The sequence below is a fragment of the Dermacentor andersoni genome, chromosome 11, assembly GCF_023375885.2.
Source record: "Dermacentor andersoni chromosome 11, qqDerAnde1_hic_scaffold, whole genome shotgun sequence".
Classification (NCBI taxonomy): domain Eukaryota; kingdom Metazoa; phylum Arthropoda; class Arachnida; order Ixodida; family Ixodidae; genus Dermacentor; species Dermacentor andersoni.
In genome coordinates this window covers 91,082,375-91,105,395 of record NC_092824.1, presented here as the reverse complement: position 1 = coordinate 91,105,395, position 23,021 = coordinate 91,082,375, and the positions used below count along the sequence as shown (strand labels likewise).

The window sequence follows — 23,021 nt, the reverse complement described above, 5'->3', positions numbered from 1 at the left end:
ATCGCACATCGCGGTTGAAGATGCACAATGGGCGTGTTTCGAACGACGGATAGGGCCATCACGTGAAAGTGAAGTTAAGCTCATTCATGCAACTCATTGTGTAATCAGCTCATACATTACGGCATTGCCCCCCTCCTCATCCGCCTCCTCCTTTCAGGCACGTAAAACAATCGCAATTTCGCCAGAAAGGCGAAGCATCGATTGCGATAGCGAATTAGCAGACAGCCATACGAAGTAAGGATAACACTTTTACCGGCCGCATCAACTTGTGAACATTCGCTTGCTATTAACCTTATGCTGCAAGAGTTAAAAGTCTATTAATGTTATCAAATGTACTTCAGTTCAGCAAATACGCGTTGCTTTCGGCTTCCTTTATCAATTATACAAACCTACGGCCCACGTAATGCTTTTCCCGAGATTCAAAGAGAACTAGAATACCGCAAACTGCAAACAAAACAGCAGCCTGTGTTTAATGCGTTTTCTATTTGTGTCCAGGAATTTCCCACGACATAAAAACAACAAAAAGGAAGATCCATTAAAATTCAGTGATACAATACGGGATAAAGGAGACATTCGAACAACAAAAGACTGCGCAAAAGAAAGGAAAACTATACGAAATAAAAGATTCCAAAGACGTAAGGCTCATAACCCCAAGTTCGCCCTCTGAACCTTGTCGTGGTGAGCGAGCAATCTTTCCTCAGAGCTGTGCCCGTTGTGACGCAAATGTGATCGGCTTCCATATCTCTCTCTCTCTCTCTCTCTACCGCGCCTGTTTCGATCCCGATCGCCGGTGTTTCAAGGTCCACAGAGATGAATGGACGGGATCAACGACTCGAGCCGCGGATTGATGGAGCCACTTGTGAATTTTAATGATCCACACGCGACGCACCCGCTTCTACCTTACGTTCAACGCTGTGTTCCTTTCGCGGGGGACGGCCGTAACCATGGACCAAGACCTGTCACGTGGCGAAAAAGGGTCGAGACCCCTAGGGGAAGGCGCACGCGGTCAGGGTTTTGGCGGCTCGAGATAGAAACCGATTTATCATATTTCTTCATGGTTTCTTCTTTTTTTTTCGCCTTTCATACATCGCTGCTGGGTACAGGCTGAGCTATTGATTCTCCATTTACTACGTTCGGTCGCTGTGCGCCGGCAGAAGGCATGGAGACATATAGGGTGCGACGTGGTCACGTGACCAGCATAAAACCCTTAAATAAAAGAAGACAGCCGCGAATAGGTCGCCCAAGAAGGATTCGCAGTCTCGAATAGGCGACTTCTTCTGATTTCCCACTTGTCAAACACATTCCGGATTTCTCATTGGCAACCGTACTGATAGCCACGTTTACTGTTCGGGCAAGTTCAGGCCTCTATATCGGCATCCTCACTTTTTCGGTGTTCGACGGAAGTAGCCTTTCAACCTAAGCGACAAATTAAATCCTTTGGCGTTTTGATCAAAGTGGACTTACTAAAAATATCCACGTATGTATGTATGTATGTGTGTGTGTGTGTGTGTGTGTGTGTGTGTGTGTATGTATGTGTGTGTGTATGTGTGTATGTATATGTGTGTATATGTGTGTGTGTGTATGTATGTATGTATGTATGTATGTATGTATGTATGTATGTATGTATGTATGTATGTAGAGACGAAAACAGAAAGGCACGGTCAATCAGTTTTGAAGTCTAACTGTCGTCACATGCAGTAAAATAAAATAAAAATACAGAGATAGAATGGAAGCACTTTAACGCAGACATAACCTTTGAAAGAGTGCGTTACAAATCGATATCGGACAACCTGTTTGATTGCTATTACGTAAAGAGCGTGAAGAACACGAGAAAGAATATCTGTGGAACTGAATAACACCTGAAAAATGTTTCTCCGAAAGACCGCTCAATTTCCTAGATGCTTGCGAAACAAAGTTATGAAAGGTACAGCGACCACTAGCATAGACATAAATAACGGAATTTTGGCATATCGAAATAAGGACTATCATTGCGTAACTCTGACTTATTCGCTGAACATCATTTGATCGTGCCTGTCGTATAGAAAACATTAGATATCTTACGTAACAAAAGGCCGGTTCCTTCTAAATCTTTAATAAGACATCTCGATTCAAAGGTCAGCGTCTTCAACGCGTATTCAGAGTGATAACCTCAACTTGAGTCGCGAAAAGCGTTTGCAGAAGAACCCAATTTTGCCCCCCAAAACTGACTTTTGGCGAACGTTAGTAAGAAGAGAAGCAATTGTCCCAACTAAGAAAGTTGCACAACTCTCAGCTGCGTAGACGTGTGCGAAATCACTGAGCAGAGAGCCTCAGACACAGTACGTAACAGAAATACTGACCTCTCACGTTATGTGACAACTTGGCAACGACATTAGTTGGCGGTGTGTGGGCAGGTGACGCACCGGAAAATAGAAAATACGCCCTGTCGTCAACTGCACTTTTCGTAGTGATAGGGTCGAAACCGAGAAAACCCACAGGAGCAATAGTTCTTACGTCGCTTTTTAAGGCGCAGCCTACCCACAAACACGCCTCTAACTAACTAACTAACTAACTAGCTAACTAACTAACTAACTAACTAACTAACTAACTAACTAACTAACTGACCGACTAACCGACTCATCGACCGACTGGCTACTAGCTGCTTCACTCACTCACTCACTCACTCACTCACTCACTCACTCACTCACTCACTCACTCACTCACTCACTCACTCACTCACTCACTCACTCACTCACTCACTCACTCACTCACTCACTCACTCACTCACTCACTCACTCACTCACTCACTCACTCACTCACTCACTCACTCACTCACTCACTCACTCACTCACTCACTCACTCACTCACTCACTCACTCACTCACTCACTCACTCACTCACTCACTCACTCACTCACTCACTCACTCACTCACTCACTCACTCGGTAACACACAGAGCCGTCCGCACACACAGTATATTTCAGCAACTCGGCCCCTCCCGCACCACCTCCTGCCAAAACCGATACGTCCACCAACCGTATACCCTGCTACAACAAGGACTACACACAAGAGCATCGCACTTTCAGCGAGGAGCCGACCGTTCCCGCATATCGCCGGGCGTCGGCTCCCGCACAAGACGCGCCGTCGCGAAAGAAATCCCCGTCGCCCGCTTGCTTCCCCGAGCAGAACAAGCCTGCCGGAGTCATTCGTCTAGCGAACGCCTCATACCGCGGCCTTCGGACCGGCTGCTCATTAGTCAGCAACGCGGGCCCCGTAAGCGCAGGCTATCCCGGCTAGCGGAACAAAAGCAGCAACGAGACGAAGGACCACCCCCTCTCCTCAGACGAACGTCGACGTATAATTAATCACGCCATCTCTTCGCCCGGCAACCTGGATGCAGACCACGCCGGTTAACGAGTTGCGTGAGCCACTGGATACGAGTGGCTGGTTGGTTGGCTGGAGGAGAGGGGTGCGGAACTCGGGGGGGAAAGCCGTCATTTCCGGCCCGATCCGTCGAGAAAAGCGATACACGTCATCGCTACCAACCACGCGCGAGCGGCCGTTCTCTGGCGTGTTGCAGCGGTTGCACGCCAGTCTCTCTCGTGTGTGTGCACCTCTTTCTTTTTATTCTACCAGTTTTCGGGTGACTGCTTCATCCTCATCACTTTTCTTATTTTCTTTCTTTCGGCTACGCTGCGCTTGCCATTAGTGAGCTCGCTTGCCGACTCAAGAGTGTCAGCAGCAAGGTTCCCGAGGCGTCGACGGCGAAGTTTGTCTTACACCGCCGAGGACGAAAACAAGAATAAAGTCGTTCGCAGCGAAGCAAAGGCGTAAATAACGGAGTTTAATACGGTGAGCAGTTTGGCAGCGCGAAGGAGCAATCACGCTAGAGGCGACGTCGAAGTCGAAACGGTATTAACTTCACACGCGGGAGTACTCGCACAAGCTATAGGTGACAAATGGTGCCACAACGTTTGACAGGAGCTGCGTCGGAAATGAGCTGAGTTATGATGGCTCGGAAAGACGTAAACGCAGACTCTTGGCTTTTTGTGGTTTGCGGAGGTGGGCGTCTCCGCAAGGTTACCCGCTGCGACAGCACAGCGGTGGTGGCGTTCGCTGCGGAGCACTAAGTTCCCGGGTTCGATTCCCAGCCAAGTTACGATAGAGGCGGAGTGCGAAACAATCATGTCTTTCGAATTAGGCGGATGTTAAAGATACCCCCCCCCCCCCCCCCCCCATCCTCACCGCCTAATCCGAGATGCGGGAGGTCGAAGTTAATCCGGAGATCTACACCTATGACCTCACTAGACACAGCTCCGAGAAGTAAACGTGCTATCAATCTCCTCTGCGGTGGCTGCTGCGGCAATCAGGACAGAGCTGCTGTTGATCTACTTCCGTGTTGCGCAGCATGGCCTCGTGCCGCCGGGAGAGCTGACAATGTCGTCCAATATATTGCGCGGACGTGCTGAGGATGCACAATTCCAGTTCCTCACGCTTAACTTTCACGCGTAATCCGTAACACCTGTGGCGTCAAGTCAGTGGCCTGAATAACTCTTCCCTCTGTTCGCACAGCTCAGAATTCTCCGCATTAACAACGCGTCTACCGCACAGTTCCGTAACGCTCGAAGTAAAAATCCGAAACAAAGCAAAAGTCCACTTTCCGAGCCTTCCCGCAAAATCGCAACGAGATACCCAAAACGACATGTTTCCCAGCAGTACGCGCTTCCGATTCGCTTCGAGCGAGGTTAGTGTGACGCGCTGCAATAGCTCTCGCACTTCCGCACATATTGATCGCACCACTGCGCTACACATTCGCGTACCCCGCGTCTGCGGCGTTCGCGTGCGAAGCGCACTTCCAACTCGCAGCGCTCGGTCGATTCGCGCGCGCAATACCTCCGCCAAAGCGTAAAGCCATTCCGCTCACTGTAGGCGAGATGGGTCGAAACGATGAATCACTCGCTGTTTTATAACACGCCACTGCATAAGTGCAAACCGCTCCAGCCAATCTCTCGCTATGTTGTACGCGCGCGAAATACGCTGCGCCCTGCTGCACAGGCCACTTCCGCGCCTCATGTTCGCCGAAATTTACCGCTTCTGTCGAGCTGGCTAAGCACGTTGCGGCACGTTGCCAGAGATAGCTTTTGCTATTCGCTTTCATTCCTTTTTCTTTATTTTTTGTAGGTTTGCTGGAGTATATTGTCTCTCTAATAACGCGACCTCAACGGGAGTACTCTCGGGATTCGCTCAAACGCGAAGGGGCAAAGATTCCACGGTGTCGCGAGACTACACTGTAGGTAGTAGTGATGCAAAGGTATCGATAAATTGACTATCAACAGTATTTTTTTTCTTAAACTATAAGCTGCATAAGAAAGATCGTCGGCAGTAGTATTACTCTGTAGTATTACGATTATTCGACATTGAGAATGCTATCTACAGTTTGGCGATTCTTGGCTATAGTCATATTTGCAGAAATGTTGCGATATCGGAACTTTGATAACGCTTATTTGATGCAAGTGGCAACCGAGAAACGTCGCCAAGTTTATGTTGCAGTGTTTACGCGCAGTGCGTCATGTCATTTTGCGTTATCGATAGTGCACTAACGCTAGTTATCGACACTTGTCTCGACAGTTGTGCAGATATCAATAGTGCACTATCGAGAGTAATAGTGCTGGTATTCTCGATACAGTATCCATACTACTGTTGCTAGTTCTCTCGATATAGTATTGATAGTACTATTGATAGTATCGATGATATTATCAAAAGTTCGATAACGACCAAACTATCGATAGCATCGATAGTATTATCGATAGCACTGCACGACTACTAGCCACACAAGACTGTCAAGAAAGGATTAAAATGGGCTATATTTCGGGCGGGGAACGATCTAAAAAAAGTTATTACGTGCTTGCTATGCGACTTTCAGGAATGTCCGTCATGCATCGCGTAGGAAACGTGTGTGGTTATTGTGCAGTTCGCTTGTTTCTGACGCTTCCTATTGTCATGTTCTATTCTTTGTCGTTATCCTACTTTAGCCTTTCTGATCTGTCGTCTTGTTCTTTCTTTCCTCTCTCGTAGCTTTCTTCATACGCTCCATTTGTGTTCTCATCCCCTCCTTCCTGAAGTGAAGGCAGGTACGGCGCCTTTTCGGGTGGCGGCTGTCAGCCTGTTCCTTCTTTGATGCAAATAATAACAAGAGACAGCACTAGAAAGCAAGAAGAACGTTTTGCTAAGTTTGTCTGCGTAACAGTAAGCGGCCGTGAAAACGCGGCAGCACCGACGTGATGGTACGAGAATCGTGAAACAAGAAACAGCCAGGCATAAAAGGAAACAAGCTCTTTGATATTACCTTCCGTGTGCTCCAATTCTTGCTAACACCAAAAGTACGCTCGCTGAGTTTATCCAGACGAGGCTTGACAAACCGTTCGGTTTTCTTTACGTTTGTTTTTATTATTCACGCATGCGCAACACGGGAAGTTATTTCCCTGAGATAGCTAGACAAATATGTAGTACCGTCATGGGCACGTGATAATACTTTCAAACAAACAACGAGCCCGCACCAATTATTAATCTGATTAGGACGACAACGTTCCCAAACACGATCGGTATGTGTACGTGTGCTAGGTCGGTTATTCCCTAACTAACGAAACACCGCCTCCAGGGGGCGCAGTGTTTCAGAGGCGGCAAGTGACGCGCATATAACACAAAACACGCAAAAACTAAATAAACCAACATAGCTTTAATCAGAACTGGACGAGAGCTCAGGGTAGGAAAAGTACAGAAGTTTGCGAATAGTCCTAGAGGGGCACAACGAAGTATTAACGCCGCGCTACCTCGACAGCCTTACGCAAACGTCAAGTTATATTGCCGCCTGACGAAACGGGCAGACGGTTCCAATAATCTCACGGTTTGCAGGAAAACAGCACAGCAAGCTCATCAGGCTGTAACGGGCGGGGCTAGTCCTTCCTGTTATCTATTCATAAACTTGACCCTATGGAACGTGAAAAAAAAAAAAATAGAATTACATGCGAGAATGTTGTTTTGTTTACAAACGGGTGGGGGAAGGAAAAAAAATGTGTGCACAACGTCTGGGAGCTGCATAGGAGGGAACTGACACGCACGCACGAAGACTTCGAAAAAAAGAAAATACTGCCGTTATGCAGTTAAGAACTTTAGCGCCTGCGGGGCCGCAAAACAGCCCTTCTCAACGATCCGATATGTTTCTGCATCCATCGATGTCTCATTAAGGATCGTAGCTACGCCGCAAACCACAGAGCACCTAGGGCTCACGTGACGGTGCTAAAAACGTATTTTTTATCATGTGACTCCGAAGCGGCCGACACGACTGCTGTGGCGACGGTGACTACCCGCCAATATCTCCGGTGGTGGTTCTCGTCCACAATATTGTTCTGCCTGTGTTAATAGTCTTACCGGCTGAATTAGAGCGAAAGTAAAAGATGAAGGTGTGGGTACAAGAGAGAGAGAGAGAGAGAGAGATAGACAGATAGAGAAAGAGAGAGAGAAATATAGCGCAGTGTTAAGAAAGAAGCAGGCAGGTTAACTAGGCTGACGCCGGTTGGCTACCCTGCACTGGGGAAGCGAGAAAGGAGGTTGAAGGACGCGAGGATTAACTGAACGACGAAGGTTCATTGCGTGTGCGTCGGCGAATTCTGGCAAGCGGTCGTAGCAACTACACTAGGAACCATGCGGCTACAGTGTGTTAATACAGTAATGTAGAAGTCACTATCTCGTCCCTGGGACAACGCTGCTATGTTACGTGCACTTTTGTGTTCATATTTATAGTGTTGTGTTACGTATTTGGTCGCTTCCCTCCGTAACAACTTGTAGCCTTGTATTTATCTAAATGAAATGTACGAAAAAAAAAAAAAAAAAAAGAGAACCCGCACAAATCATACCCGATACACGTACAAGCCTGTAAATCTAGCTTCACCCCACAACGACGTACAATGCGGGAAAGTATACCTATAAAGCGCAGTAACGACAAGTAGAACGGGTCGGTGAGGTACGTACGTGCACATGCACGTAGCAAAATAGAAGAGAGAACTGAGTCGTGCATCCTAAGCGGTGAAGGAATGACATTGCATTAAAAAAGAAAAAAAGAAGGGAAGGAAGACGGTAAGGGGGAGGTGTGAGGACTCGCCGGGAGTTGGGGACGCGCTGGGGTGAAGTTACGCGGGGCAAAGCTGAGCCAACCAGAAGCCGACACTTCGCAAACGCCGAATATTACGCTTATGTTAGGCTACAGGGCTTGACCAATTTCGCTGCAGCGACAATGAACCGATTCAGAAATCAAGCAAATCTAAGGGAAGGCCGCGACCAACCAAACACAACCGGTTAAGCTGCCTCTTCGCCGAAACAGAGTTGAAGCCGAGGCGAATTAGCAAGACGAGCGAGGTTTCTTTCCAGCCAGTTGCCCTATGACTGTTGGGATGGGAAGGGCTTTAAGGTTACGCAAGAGATATAAAGGAAGCAAGATAGACAATAACGTGTCACCTTGATGACCAGGTGCCTTGTTATAGGCTTAACGTTCCAAAAGAAATAACAAATTCCTGGTACAGCGTGGGGCCTACTGAAACCGACAACTCACCCTCTTTCCGTCTTTCCACCAAGTTATCACAGGGGGTGGGTCGCCCTCGGCGTCGCATCGTAAAACCAGTGTAGTGCCCGCTGATGCATTGAGCGTAGTCCGAGGGGGCCCTTCAAGTTTGGCCGGCACTGAAAAAAACAACAGGAGAGCTCAGTCAGGACCTAATCAAACAACGTCCATTCCATCAGTGCACAGCAGTGAGTACGAAAGATTGACCTCTTCCCGCCGTCGCTAAGGTCAAGCGGAAGCCCTCACTGTCGTATTAGTTTAAAAACCGTAAGACAATAACTTTGACTTCGCATTCAGTGTGGTTCCACTGTCAGTATGACATACACAAATGAAGAAACAACACCCAGGGAAGAGATGTATTGCATTTCCACTTAACCTTACAGTGCACCTTTAGAGCGAATTTCCATTTCTTAGCAACCTAGCTATGCTCAACACTTACACCTCGTTGTTCAGCTTAGTACATCAAGTTAGCACTGAATCTTAGTGCTGTAATTTAACCCAGTCACTAAGGCTTGCAAGGTGTAGCGTAGTTCGGCAGCCTAGTCTCACAGGTGGCTTTGCTATTGTGTGAGAAATAAATTGTAGCGAAGAAGAAGATGCCCTTCTGTGTCTGTGGCTGTTCGCGACATCAGTCGGTTGCAGCTAAGAACGAGCTGTGGTTTTAGTTTCTTGCTTTTTTTTTGTTGGTGCTGTAACGCTTAACTAAATCGTCTTGCACAATGATTGCATTAACATTGCAGTCCTATTTCGTCTTGCTTCTTCGTTAACTTAAGCTGACGTCCCGTTTTCGACAATGTGTATATATACTGATCGCCCTAACGCTATCGCCAGATGCGACAGCCGCGACAGTTTGAAGTAAGCTGGAAACAAACCTAAAACTAAGCTGGATAAAAAAGGGCCGCTCCCGCATTCTGCTCCCTTGGGGACACAAAGGCGTCCCCGTCCCTTCTTTTTACAGTGCGGAGATGTCGCAAACCACTTTCGCCGAGCGATTACAACATAGCGCACGTCGGATACAACCTCCACGCCCCGCGTTCGAGAAGCCTCCGCCGACCAAAGCAGCAATCTCCGTTCCGCACACAAATGGCCGTTTCGTACCGTTTTCGCCGACGCCAGGCATTCACGCAAGTTAACCGCGCGGTTTCTTCACACCGATCTGTCTGCGATTTTTTTTCCCAGACATTCGTCCCGTTTTTCTGGGTGTTTTACTTTAAGTTTGGGCCTTTGCTGATTCACGCGAAGGATATAAATACAAATAACAATAATAAAAAAAAAAGCTAGATGGAAGGGGCACTCCACGACGCCGCCCTGACGAGCCTGCTTACAGGACCGAGGAGATTTGTTGTCGCTTCATTACTGTCGCCCTGTCGAATCCCTAATGCGCCGCCGACGAAAAAGAGAGAGAGAGAGAGAGAGAGAGAGAGAGAGAGAGAGAGAGAGAGAGAGGGGGGGGGAGGTGTGGCGGAGGGTTAGAGGGTTTACACCTATGACCCTTCTCGGCAACCGTGCAAGCGCGATCGAAGGAAGGGGCGGCCGCGTGCGCCGCAGACACCCTCGCAAATGGGACAACTTGTCCCCTCCATTCACACTTCGTTACACGACGCCTCGCCGTCGGCGCCTGAGGCTAGGCGTTTATTGGCGACTCCCAATTGTTCGGCCGCGCTATTAACAAGCGTGCGGCCAAGTGAGGAGCGTATGGGTGGAGCGGAGAAGATAAAGGCCCGCATGGTCGAGGTGGAACAAAAAAAAATGTGAATCGTTCGCGTAAAATGAAACAGGCGCACGAGTTTTCCGTAGGCATCCAGGAGCCGTATTTGTCAAACGACCAACTTGGTCTATGTCCTTCTCTGTCCTGCTTACTGCTGGTAATCATGAACCAGCCAGCCCAAATGCGTACTCATCAACTTCACTTTCCATTACTTTCCGCATTTTCGTCATTGGATGCCCTTATAAATAAGCTCGGTCACGCGGCGTGACGGATAACAAAGAAGAGCAAAAATGGGAAATTAAATGCTGCGTTACAGAATACGGGGCCCTGAAGAAAGCGCGATAAGTCGACAAGGTGTAGGTGTCGCTGTGAGCGTCGGGTGGTATATTGATTGGTTGATCTAACTTCCCACGGATGTACAGTCCTAACAGAATAACGACTAAAAAAACACGATGACACAAACAGCACAGCTTTCTGAGCAACATCGCATGCATGATGCAATCCGTCCATGAGGCAACCCGTTCCCTGATTGGATCTAACGAACAGAAGTGTCAGTTGAGGAATGGGGCACGTGGTAGCGGAGGATACAGGGTTAAGTTTAAAAGCAACCGGGAATCTTGTTACTGTGTCACTGCACACGGGCGTTTCTACAGCCGTGGCGGTCGGTAATCGAACCGGCGACCTGGAGTTCGGCAGCATAACGCCATAGGCGTTGGATCACCGTGGCGTACGAATGGACTTGAGAACATACGAGAACATGAACACTGCGCAAGGTAAACTTCAGATAATCAGTATGAGACGCATACCATTACTACGCGCTTTTCCGGTGTCTATCCACTTCATCCGATTAAACCAGTTTCAGTGCTTGCGAAATGGCCACTTCTCGACAGGCTGATCTACGAATGGGCAGGACTCAAATGAACACGTAAAAAAGGAAAAAAAAAATAAGGTGAGACTACGGCAAGGAACGAGACATTTAGCGCGGATACTTAAATACCTGCACTTATGAAATATTATTAACAGATACGTCCGGATGAGGGCACAGTAACTTTAATTCTGCGAATCGTCCGCCATCGGCGATCAAGCGCCCACGTGGTGCCCTCGACTCTTCGTCGGCGAATGGACTCTACTTGTGCAAGAAAGCCTCACTTAAACCTCAATCCACCGCTTTTAAAACGGGAAAGCAAATTCGCATTGCGACGCACCCACAAAAGAAGAAGAGAAAAGAAAAATAAAGGTAATGCGGAGAAAAGAAAGGTCGGGCCAATACAAGCGGATAAACGCGGAGGTGGCGTTTGGTTCCAGCGAATTTCGAAACGCAGGGCGTATTACGCAAAGCTCTCAGCGGGCAGGATTTCTTGCGTAGGCACGGAGCTCCCTTCAAATTTTCAAACAAAGTGAGAGAGAGAGAGAGAGAGAGAGAGAGAGAGAGAGAGAGAGAGAGAGAGAGAGAGAGAGAGAGAGAGAGAGAGAACTATGAGGCAAAGAAAACGTCGCAGCATAAGCTTACGAAGAGCGAGCAAGTGAACAAAAGGACATTTGTGCTCTTGAGCCAATAGAACGAATGTTTCGAAACCCAAACTGTGTTATACAAAGCACTCACTTAGAATCCACTATGGACAAAGAGGCGGCCGCGCATATTTTCGGCCTAAGGGAATCGCAGAAATAAAATTAAAAAAAAAGAAATAAGAAGGAGAGCACGGGGGGGGGGGGACTCGAGACACACTGAAAAGACAATGTGAAGGCCGTTATTCTAATTTGAATCAGAAACAGTTCATTGCCTCCTCGCAGTTTGCAAAACGAAACAAACGCAAGACAATGGGCACGGGAAACAGAGGGCGGAAAAAAAATGTTAGGCTGGATTACAATGCCCGTAAAGAAAGAAGGAAAGAAGGAAAGAAAAACAAGAAAAGAAAGAAAGGAAAAGAAAGTGACAAAGGACGTTGAAAATTTCTCGGGCGGTTACAAAGCCCCTCGTCCCGTACTCCCCCCTCGCACGCACGCGAGTTGCAGCCAATGCTTCTCAAGCCAAGACAAGACAAGACAACAGCCAAGACAAGACGAAATGAAGAGCACGATGTGGGCGTCATCGTTTTAATTTCGGTCATAGGTTCGGCAGTAAGGACACGAGGAATTCCAGACCAGAACAAGATGAGGCAAGCAAAAAAGAAAAACAGAACGGATGTAGCAGACCAATCGTCAACGGGATTACGCGTATACGGAGCCTTAAGCAGCCCCGAGTCGATCGAGAAATAACTCGCGCTGAGAAAATACAGTGTGACGAAAAAGAGCGCCGGGCCATCGCAGCAGAGATCAGAACGAGAAGAAAAGAACGACGAAAACCGAACAGAATGGCCTGTAGCACTAGCCATAGCCCGGATACAAAAGAAATGAAGCCAGAGTTCCCATTTTTGTATCCATGTTTCTCATATTCAACTGCTTCTCGTTTTCCCCTTGAGTGTGTTTTATTTTTTCTTTATCTCTCCTTTTTTTTTCTTTTTCAATCAAGCCTGCTTTGTTCGCTCGTTCATTCCGCTCATTCGGAACTCTCGCAATTACAGAAATTTATTTCTGGAATGTCGTTTCTCATACAACGGGCTATATCCTTTATTTCTTCCTCTGTCGCGCTCTCAGCTTGCAATAATGAAGCCCGCGCAAGCCTGAGAAATAATAATACACCTTGAAACTTCCCCACTGGCCTCGGTATTAATTTTCCGCGCACGTTGCCGGCAATGAAGATATTGCATTCCGGTTCGGGTGTCGGCTTAGAGTTTCATTCCTTTTGTATGGAGTCCACGACTAAATCTCCCTCGCCCTAGTTTATTGCATCGTCGTCCTTTCTTTTTTTTTTTTTTGCTTATTTCGCGCGCGCATTAAAGTCAAACGACCAAGGCGGATTATTATGGAAATGAAATGGACGGAGACGACGCTGTCTATGTAGTGAAATCGAATAGAGCACCGCACTTATTGAACATAAGCAGATATATAAACTGAAACGATCACCTGGAGATGTTAGTTTTGCGGCTGATCCGTCTGCTAAACGCTTTACAGAAACGACGACGACCATAAACGAATGTTCCGGCATTCCAGAAAAAAAAAAATTCTGGCAGTCCAGAACTTGGGAAATGCTTCTGGCAGTAATAGAGGAAGCGACGTTGTTCCAGAGAGAGAGAGAGAAAGAGAGAGAGAAGCTCTTTAATGAGACGCAGATATTTCTTCTAGCCTGTGCCACGAAGTCACCAGACGAACAGCTGGCCACTTCGACTGAGACGGGCTAGCTCACGCGCCAGCCAGCCAACGCCGTAAATGCATGTCCGGTGCAGCCACTGCGGCCATCATCACCAGTTACTAGTACTGGATCGGCCTGGCTGGAGACTCCGCCCTCTGCAAAGCTGTGCCTTAGTCGCTGGTGGCCTTCGCCAATGAAACTGGACTAATATATCCCATTTGACTACCCTTACCCCTCCTTACCCAATTAGGCCGAAGTCACATCCATAATAAAGCGTTAACTCTCTCTTTTCCTCTCTCTCTAGCACCGTGTCTACAGATTCCTACATGCTACTCTTCACGGGCAAGGGTATGAGGAATCGAAAGGCCCTGTAGGAGACAGTTTCTCGTTTTTTCGTGCTCGGCTCTCTTTCTATGCCCCCCTTCCACTCTCTCTCTTTCTATCCTCCTTAACCCTTCTCCCGTGCAGGGTAGCCAAACAGAACTACCTCTGGTTGGCCTCCCTGCCTTTCTATGCACCCTTTTGTCTTTCCCTCTTCCTCTTTTGGCTGATGAAAGTCGAGCGCAAAGGTTAGTGCGCAATCACGGCGCCTTCGAAAGCGACCGTTTATGAAAGAAACACGCAGGCTCTTTTCTGCGCGCGTTCATTTGACGGAATAGTGTCGGCCATGAAGGTTGGCACTTCAGCGTCAGTAGGTGTACCAGCAAGGTATGAGCGTCAGTAAGGTTTGCATAACAGCGTCGAAGCGCCAAAAGCGACGAGCACTGATCCGAGGTGCAAACCTCCCGCGACAGCAACGCAATGGCGTACAAGTGTGTAATTTGGATGGCCGTGGCCCCAGAGCGTGACCTCCTCGTCGTCCCAGACTGGAAGGCCGGCCACTTGACTCCACCCGTGGGAATTGGGCCGCCGCGGGACGGACCTTTCCAACGACGACCGCTCCCACGGGCACGCAATCCCGACAAAGGAAGAAGTAAAAAAAGAAGCAACAAATGAATAAAGGAAGAAATGGAAAAGAAAGAAACAGCTAGCGCCTCTCATGAGGATAGGATCGGTCACGGAGCGGTGTCGTTGATGACAGTGCCTTCGTTAGTCGACAAGGTATACAGTCTTTATCAAAACATACGGGCTGCGTTGCCTGGGACCGCCATGCTGGCTAAAGGGTCTTGAGACAAGTTCCTGCGGTATGGCCATATTTCCAACGCCCTGGGGAACAGAACATCCGTACTCGCTGTCCAGAGGACTGAAATGTCAGGAGTTCCATGGAAAGTACGCGAAATGCCCGAACGATATAACGGCGCAGGCGCGGAGTATCCCGAATGCTTTTAACAAAGGTTGCACATGCGCGAAGTGACAGGGGGCAAAGAAAAAAAGAGAAAGAAAAGAGGGCATACGAGACAACAGTCATAAAAAACATCCCAATCAACGCTATGTGCACGCCGCGTTGACCCACTGGATGTGACGTCCTGTCACCCAAGCGCGGGGTCGAAGACTAGAGTTTCGGCCTCGCTACGATACTGACATAATGCGAAAGCAGTCGTGTACTTCAATTTGGGCGCACGTTAATGAGCACCAGGTGGCAACACTTTATACGAAGCCTCTTACAGTGACGTGTCTCGTAGGCCGTGAGTTAAACGCCGTGATCTGAACAATTCAATACAAGAACAAGTGGGAAAAAAGTAAAAGAAAAAGAAAACAAATTTCTCGATTCACGAGAGCTTTTTCGACTGCCTCGTCTACTTTCACGAACAGAAAGGGCGCTCGGTGGTTCCCAAAGACATTCGTACGGAGTAACGCCACGTAATAGGCCACAACACAAAAGAGCTTTGCAACAGCCCCTATGGAGCTTTCTTGAGGCCGCTACTTTGTGACGCGGGCACGCAGGGTTAGCCATTTTCATTTCTCACCTTTTCATTTCTCACGGGCTTTCTTTACCAGCCGGGGAAAAAAACTAATAATAATAAATGGGCAAAAAGTACCTGGCTGAAAACATGTCAGCTTTAAGTTTCTTTCAATTTTCTACAGATTCTTCATTGACAGCACGGCAATGAGAGCAGTAATTAAAGAAAATAGCTAATTGCAATTAGTTATTAAACTGAATGGAAACAACAACAAATTTACTGGCGGCTAGTCTACTCGACTGTGAACAATATGTACTTGGCAATCGCGTAGAATGGCCCCTCTTTTCTTTCTTTCTTTCTTTCTTTCTTTCTTTCTTTCTTTCTTTCTTTCTTTCTTTCTTCCTTCGTTTTGAAACGCGATGCATGAAAGCTGGGTAACTCTGTATAAGCCCGTTTGCTAGTACTTGTATTCACAGCACATATAAGCTCCGTATATGTATCCTCGAAGAAAAAAGATGTTTATGCATGCACCCATTTTCATTGTCTGCCCTTCAACCTTATTGTTTGCGTGTATAGAGCCTCGTAGTTCTCACGTTTCTTGTCACACCATATATGAGGAGCGAACTGAATCCGTCATTCCGATATATTATGCTACCAGTCTATTAAACATTCTCATTGATCCAAGAATATATCTGTCGATGCACACATGCTAACCCGCAGGTGAAAAGGCAAAGAAAGCTTCACCTTACAACAATTTCATCCTATCGGGAGTGCCTCCGCGCACTTCGCAGTTCCTTTCTAAAAAGCCATGCACAGTTTCCACGAATAAAAAAAAGGTAATGAATAAAATAAACGTGCGCGAGATAAGCGTCTTCGCAGGGCACAAGGGGGTCCAAACCGTTAATTTTCTTCGGGCCGTGACCCAAATCTAGCGCCAACGTTAGTGCGGCAATGTTCCGGAACACATCGGTGGTGCACTAATGATTCTCCTCCGGCCGGTGTGGTTCTGCGCGGCTCTGTAAGGCGTGATCGATTTTCTCGGGTTTCTTTTTCCCCCTCCTATAGGTTCTCTCCGATCCTGCGATCTGGCACTTATCGGCAGCAGATCGCAGCGGTCGAGGCGTTGGAAATCATCTCGGAGCGCGACCGTGCGCGATGTTCAAATTTTAAAACACGCTTCACTGGATACGTTTTTGTAAGAAAATATAAACAAACCGCAAAACACCGTGAGAAGAAGAAGAAAAAAAGAAATCAGGATATCAGGCACTGGAATTTTGAGTTGGAAATTTTATTTGAAGTGCGGGAGTCACTGTACTAGAAACCTTTTTTTCTTTTCAAACGAAAATTTTTTTGCCTTCTTTGTTATCTTTTCTTCTGTGCGCGTACGCGCCGTGGTGGCTAAGTGGCCGTGGCGTTTGGCACGTGGGTTCGACTCCCAGCCGTGGCACTCGCCTTTCGCTGAAGTTTATTAAAAGAGAGAGAGAGAGAGATACAAATGCTTCACAGATGTGTGCCAATCTGACAACTGGTAATTCAGAGAACGCGAAGCTATGCATGCGATTTCTCACGCCGTTGGGAAGTACATTGTAAAAAGAGGTCTGCTTGCTAGCTGCGTCGCTGTTGCGTTCGAGCCCAGTCGTACACGAACGGCTGTTCTAGTAGCGAGGAGGGCTCCCGCACACGCTGCCCGCGTTTTGGCACCATGGCGTGAGCTTAACACTGCGCAGCCTACCGCCAGAGATGTCACCGAATAAAACAGCCAGCCACGGCGACACTACACGCGCAGCCTTATCCGAGGGTGTCGATCACTATCGGCCAGCCACGACCGTGCTCGAACGCAGTAGAAACGCTGCGTTGCAGGAGGGTGACGGCATTTCAACGCAACAGCGCTAAGGCAACACCACCTTGATAGCTCAAGGCCTGTTCACTGCGCTCCATGACGTCACGCTACCTGGCCCGAAATTTCTATTGCCAAGGCTGGCGTGACGAAAGCGGCGACGTCAATGTCACTGTTGCTTACTCGAGAGCATCCCCTTGAGATTCTATGGCATTTGGGCCAGGTAGCATGACGACATGGATAGGAGTGAACAGGCCTTATGCTATCTAGGTGGTGTTGGCTAAGGGCCCCGTCTCGCAGAAAATCTGTCGGCGGCGTGCGGCGCCGGCGTGTCCGTGAGCGAAAATTCCCGCATATATTTAGGTATAACGGGTACGCCACGCATCGCTTTAAGACATGCGGGATATGCGGATTTTATTGTCAAACCATTCTGTGACTTATCTTACACTCTCGACAAAGTTATTCCTCGGAATCTTGGAAGTGACGGCCCACAAACGAATTCCGCGAAGCAAGGCGCCGACAGCGCGCGCCTTTTATGTTTCATTCTGTGCGACTGTCCTGAATATAATGTTCAGCGACAGTCCCTGGCCTCCGTTCTAGCGCACCTTGACACTAGACCATTGTCCCTCGAAACGATTTTCACATGCCGCCGACAGAAGACATCGCTGCTGAAGGCGAAGAAGGGACTACGGTTTTTGCAAGAGACTGGATTGGAGAAGCGGCTGTGACAGTGACATCACGTACCACGTAAGAGTGATGGACTCTAACGGACGATGTGTGTGCTGTGCTATGTGCTCTCTCTCTCCCCCATCTTTCATCCCCCCATCCCGCTCCCATGTGTAGGGTAGCAAACCGGTTAAGCTAAACTGGTTAACCTCCCTGCCTTTCCTTCTCCACTTTTTCCTTCCTTCCTTCTCAGACTTAAATATGTGCTCGAAAACGGGTAAAACGGTCGTGTGCTTGTGTAGATTATACTATACCTCACAAGTCGTTTGCAGCCCTGCCGCCCGCAAATACGAGACGTGCACAAGCAATATCCTTGCGCAGCGAAATATAGTTCCGGACGAAGCCGTCTGTTTATTGGCGGGATTAGAGTGTTTTTATTTTTTTAATTTTTTTGCTTGGTGCATCGTACCTTACAGCGATACGTGACGTGTAAGGGCATTTACGCATGCACATCGTGTGCCGCGAATTCAGCAGCCGCTGAGACGAAGACGCTGCGCGGATTAACACATCTAGAGAAGAGCTCGGGCTTCCTATTGGCTAAGCATTCCTGCACATTGCAAAGTGATGCAAACGACTTGCGAGATGGTGTATAGGTGTACGCTAAAGAAGCACAGGTGGTCAAAATTAATCCGGCGCCCTGCATGCACTACGGCGTCCCTTGTAACCCTATAGCGGCATTATTATTATTATTATTATTATTATTATTATTATTATTATTATTATTATTATTATTATTATTATTATTATTTGCGCGTAGTAGGCTATCGGGGGTGCTTTGAGTTCGAGGAAGGCTTCCGGCTGCATTTCGTTGACGCACATTCATATGTGCAGAGAATACATTTTCAGAAGCTCTCAAATACTAAGGGTTATTTTTGTGCGTTTGCGCGGGCCAATCTATGCAGGCCATTCTTCACGCGTGCCGAGGCAAGCACAAAATAAAGACAAAAATATCGTTTAGCTGCATTTATAGCGATGCTACTACTTCAGCGATAGCTACGGGGAGCTGTTTGAAGTACCGAGAAATCATCCGTACAGCCGTTGTTCTGAAAGCGCTTCGAACTCCGCGTGTTGTGTGAAGGCGTATTGTCATGAAATGTTTTACTTCTCATTTTTTTTCTCGATTGAAGGTCCAAGCTTTAACAAAAATAGAAACGAGCGCGAGAGAGTCCTGGATAATTAATTAAATTAAGGGTTTGCACTAAGAAGCTTCGGTTTTGGTAACTGGGAGGTCGATGCGTAATGACGTCATCACATGTTTGTTCGCACCGTTCCTGCAACATGTCGTGGCTAAAACATGGCGTATACGACGTGTTTTCAGCTCCCGAATGCCTTCCGGCGCATGCAGCCAGCAAAACACAGCCTTCGAGATCTGTTTTTTGTTATCCAGATAGGCGTCGCTGAGACGCGCATTCGAACACCACCTACTGCCGCGGCTGCGACCTGTGAGCGCAGTGATAACGAACAGCGCCTAATCAAACTTATCCTTATCGCTACTGTTTTAATTGGGGGTTCAATCCCATCGCTCGTGATCCGTTGTCAAGATTGGAGTCGGGCATGAATTAGAAGGTAGCTGGCCCATGTCGTCGTCCAACTTATCCACGCTGAGGACGTTGATGAAGGGAAGGACTGCTTCTCATAGAGAACGAGGAATATGGGTTTACTTACAGTATTTATATCAGTCTAACATGACTGTTTGAGAAAGTACATCAGCCTAACATGACTGATTGAGAGAGAGTGTCCTGAGCAGCCGCACAACAGCGGTTTTTAAACACTCGGTCCTCTCCCGATACAAGGTGACGCGAACGTTCGTTTAGTCATTTTTAAACAGGCCGCCTCTCTCCGGGACGGGTTACACACACACACGCACACACGCATACACACAGGTGCGATGGTCCGGAGCCGACGTCAGAAGGGCTTCGCAGAACTCGGAACCGTTCCGGGTAGCGCGTTGTCTTGCGTCTTCGTCGGTGCGTGGGAAGGAGCCTGCGTCGCCGTTCCCGCATCAACTCCCCCACCCGTAGCAGATCAGGTCGGCGTTGTGCTGTTGCGCACAAAGCCTGCTTCGTCGAACTCCTTCAGTCACAACGGCGACGAGGCTAGAGCGTAACGGTGACCGTTTCAGCACAAAGCCTGCTTCATCGAACGCATCCTAGCTGAAGCGACGGAGAGTGGAGGATGCGCGTATTGTTCATAACACAAAGTCGACTTAGTCACGCCGTGGCTAGAGGTTGGCGGCGACGCTCCCGGAATGTTGCCTCCACAGTCGCAACTGGGTGGCAAAACTTGCACTGCAGCTGGCCGTTCGTAACACTACACGAAGTCAGCGAATTTAGTCCTGTGTCCTCACGTCACGGTAACGTCGATGAACAGCAAGTTCGGTGTTTCGAGATCAACTTTAGCATCAGACTAAAATGTTGTGCAAACATTTTTCCAACGTTCGGACACGTTAGGTGTCATCATTTCATGAGCGAGATGCGGGCGGTAAGTTTTCTACAATTTCTAAAACAAAGTTCAGCGCACTCCTATAACTTGGTTACCTGCACTAACGCTGTCTGCACACTGTTCTGGACTAAGCAGAACCTTCAGTATACATATATTTTTCTGAAGTTAGCAGCGTACCCGCGACAAAGCTTCGCAAGGTTCCGCCGTTCCCGGCGAGCCCGCGGCGACAGATTTGAGCGCCCCGGACGCGCACACATACACGTACACAAAGGCCAGGGCGAAGGCTTTGTTCCCGGCGCGCGCCATCAGGGCCACGACTGAGGACGGGCCGAATGCCGGCTTCCCTTTCATCGCGGAGACGCAAGGCACGCCGGACCACCGCCGCTGCGTTTCAGGGAGGGGGGCTGAAGGGGGAGGCTTCACTGCCAAGCTCGGACCATTGTTCCTCGCAAGATGGGTTCCGAGAGAGGATCTCGACGTGCAGTGTATGTGGCAACCACAGGCGTGCGCGCGCCTGTGCATCGGTGGGAGACGGTTCTTTCTTTCGTTTCTCACTTCTCCAAGTTGCAGCGAGTTGCGATTTGTCGTAAGAGATAGAAAAAGCAAAGCGATCACGCGGCCCACGCGCGTGGAATTGCTACACGTATAAGGGGGGGGGGGGGGGGGGGGAGAACGAAAGAAAGTGAGATTCGAAGGCACGCACGATAGCGCGGTAAGGCGAGGTCGCGTACAGATACATAGAGAGACATTCGAAGTGGAACACGAGACGCAGATGAAAACGCGTTCATACAAACACACACGTACGCGCAGTGTCAGGCAGACAGGCTTTGGGCGACGCTTGCGTGTTCGCTTGCTTCGTTTCTGATGCTTCGTCTTCTTTTTTTTATTCTTCATTGGTGCGTTTCCGCGTACAAGAGAAGGCTTGCGGCAGAACAGCTGCAGATGACAGCTGCCTAGACGTTGAGTAAGACAGGTCTCATTCGCGGCTCGCGGATGAGACGCTGGATGAGACGCTCAGCTTTCGTGAGCTTCGGCTAGGTGGGCAGGCGGTGCGTGGAGAGATGAAGAGACGGTGTCACCCGACGGGGAGGACGTTCGCCGAAGAAACGAAGTGGCTGGTGCGCGTGCGAGTGGCGTAACAGTGGTCGAGGCAGTCTCAGACTTCGCGCCACAGTCTGTCGAGGAACGAAGAGATTTACAGCGCGCCATCAGGTCACGCTGATAGCGTATAATCACATAAAAAGACCACGGAGATTTACAAATACGGCAAGAAAGAAATCAGGAGGAAATATCTGTACGGTAACACAAAGGGCAGTGCTTTCCTATTTGAAACCCGAGCTGGCTGCTCGAGGACCAAAAAAAGAAAAAGTACCGGAGCAAATATTCGCGACATAATGAGGCATGTGACTGCTGCAGCCAAAGTCCGGAAGCGACTCGGCGAATCGTTATGGAATGAAAATATATTCAACAAGCAAGACCCGTAGGAAACGTCCATCTTCCAGAATCACGTGGATTCAACGCGGCTGTAAACCTCAACTGGTCAGCAGTCGAGATAATAAGCGACGTTTTGAATGTTGATGCAAAAAAAGAAAGAAAAAGAAAAGGAAGCCAAACAGGCAACACATTGATACAATCGGAGGGTGTTCCCAGACATGGGTAAGTGTAAAATGTGGAGACAGAGGTTTTAATGAAGAGATAAAAAAAAGATCAAGGAGAGATATGAAAAATGCTAAACTGCTGGCACACGTATTCAGTATATCTGTTCAGCTCAATCAGGCTAGGTGACTACCTCTCGCCGCCGAGTTACGAATAGAAATCGTCAATCATCATCATCATCATCATAATGATCATCATCATCCCCCCACCCCCACCGCCTTCACGTTGAACATGTACACGCTTTATCTACTACTCCGGGCTACAGCTTCTATGCGTACAACCATCCCGCAAAGATTAAAATAAATTCTGCGACTTCCAGCAACGCTCGGGAGAGTGACCGGCGATGTCCCTCTGAATCTCTGGAGCTAGATTGGAATTGAGCAACCGAAGTGAGGTCCTCCAGCTAAAGCGCGCGCTGTAGGCTAGGCAGACGCGCAGACGACCGATCAGACCAGGAACCAGAGGCCACCGCTCATATTATCGCGAGAGCTCGCGCATCGAGGAGCCTCCAGCATTGGCGCAGTAGGGCGTCTAAATTGGAACTGGAGGAAGACGACGGTGCCGCTGGAAATCTGCAAAATTTCAGGAATTCTTCGTCCTCCTCTCTCGGGCAATGTCACAAGAATGATTGCTGAAACGTTGGAGAGCAAAGATTGTTTAAAAGATAATTTATGAATAAATTTCGAATTATTTACGCCATATTATATTCTTTTGATTGTTTCCCAATTATTTCAGTTGTTTTCTTGCAATTGCTCATTGCCGCCTTCCAATTCCATCTGAATAGTGGGTATGAGTCATAATCACAGAACAAACAAACAAAGAAACAAAGAAACAAACAAACAAACTGCTGAACTACCACCGCGTGACCGGAAAAGAAGTCCCTCAACGTGCTCCACATGTTATTATTATTTTTTTTTTTTCAAGAACTTCCGACACTCCTCAAAAGTCGTCCACGTGCGTGTACGTTGATGCCGAAAAAGCGTTGTAAAGT

At 48.2% G+C, this 23,021-nt stretch overlaps 1 protein-coding gene across 1 annotated transcript in view; it reads right to left on the bottom strand.

Moving 5' to 3' along the window:
- The window catches only part of LOC126539022 (tyrosine-protein kinase transmembrane receptor Ror2-like), a 287,664-nt gene that overhangs the window by 49,151 nt on the left and 215,492 nt on the right, over positions 1-23,021 (bottom strand). Inside the window, exon 3 of the mRNA XM_050185709.3 lies at positions 8,583-8,710. Within this exon, the coding sequence (XP_050041666.1) occupies positions 8,583-8,710 (128 nt within the window). The remainder of the gene's footprint in view (positions 1-8,582; positions 8,711-23,021) is intronic.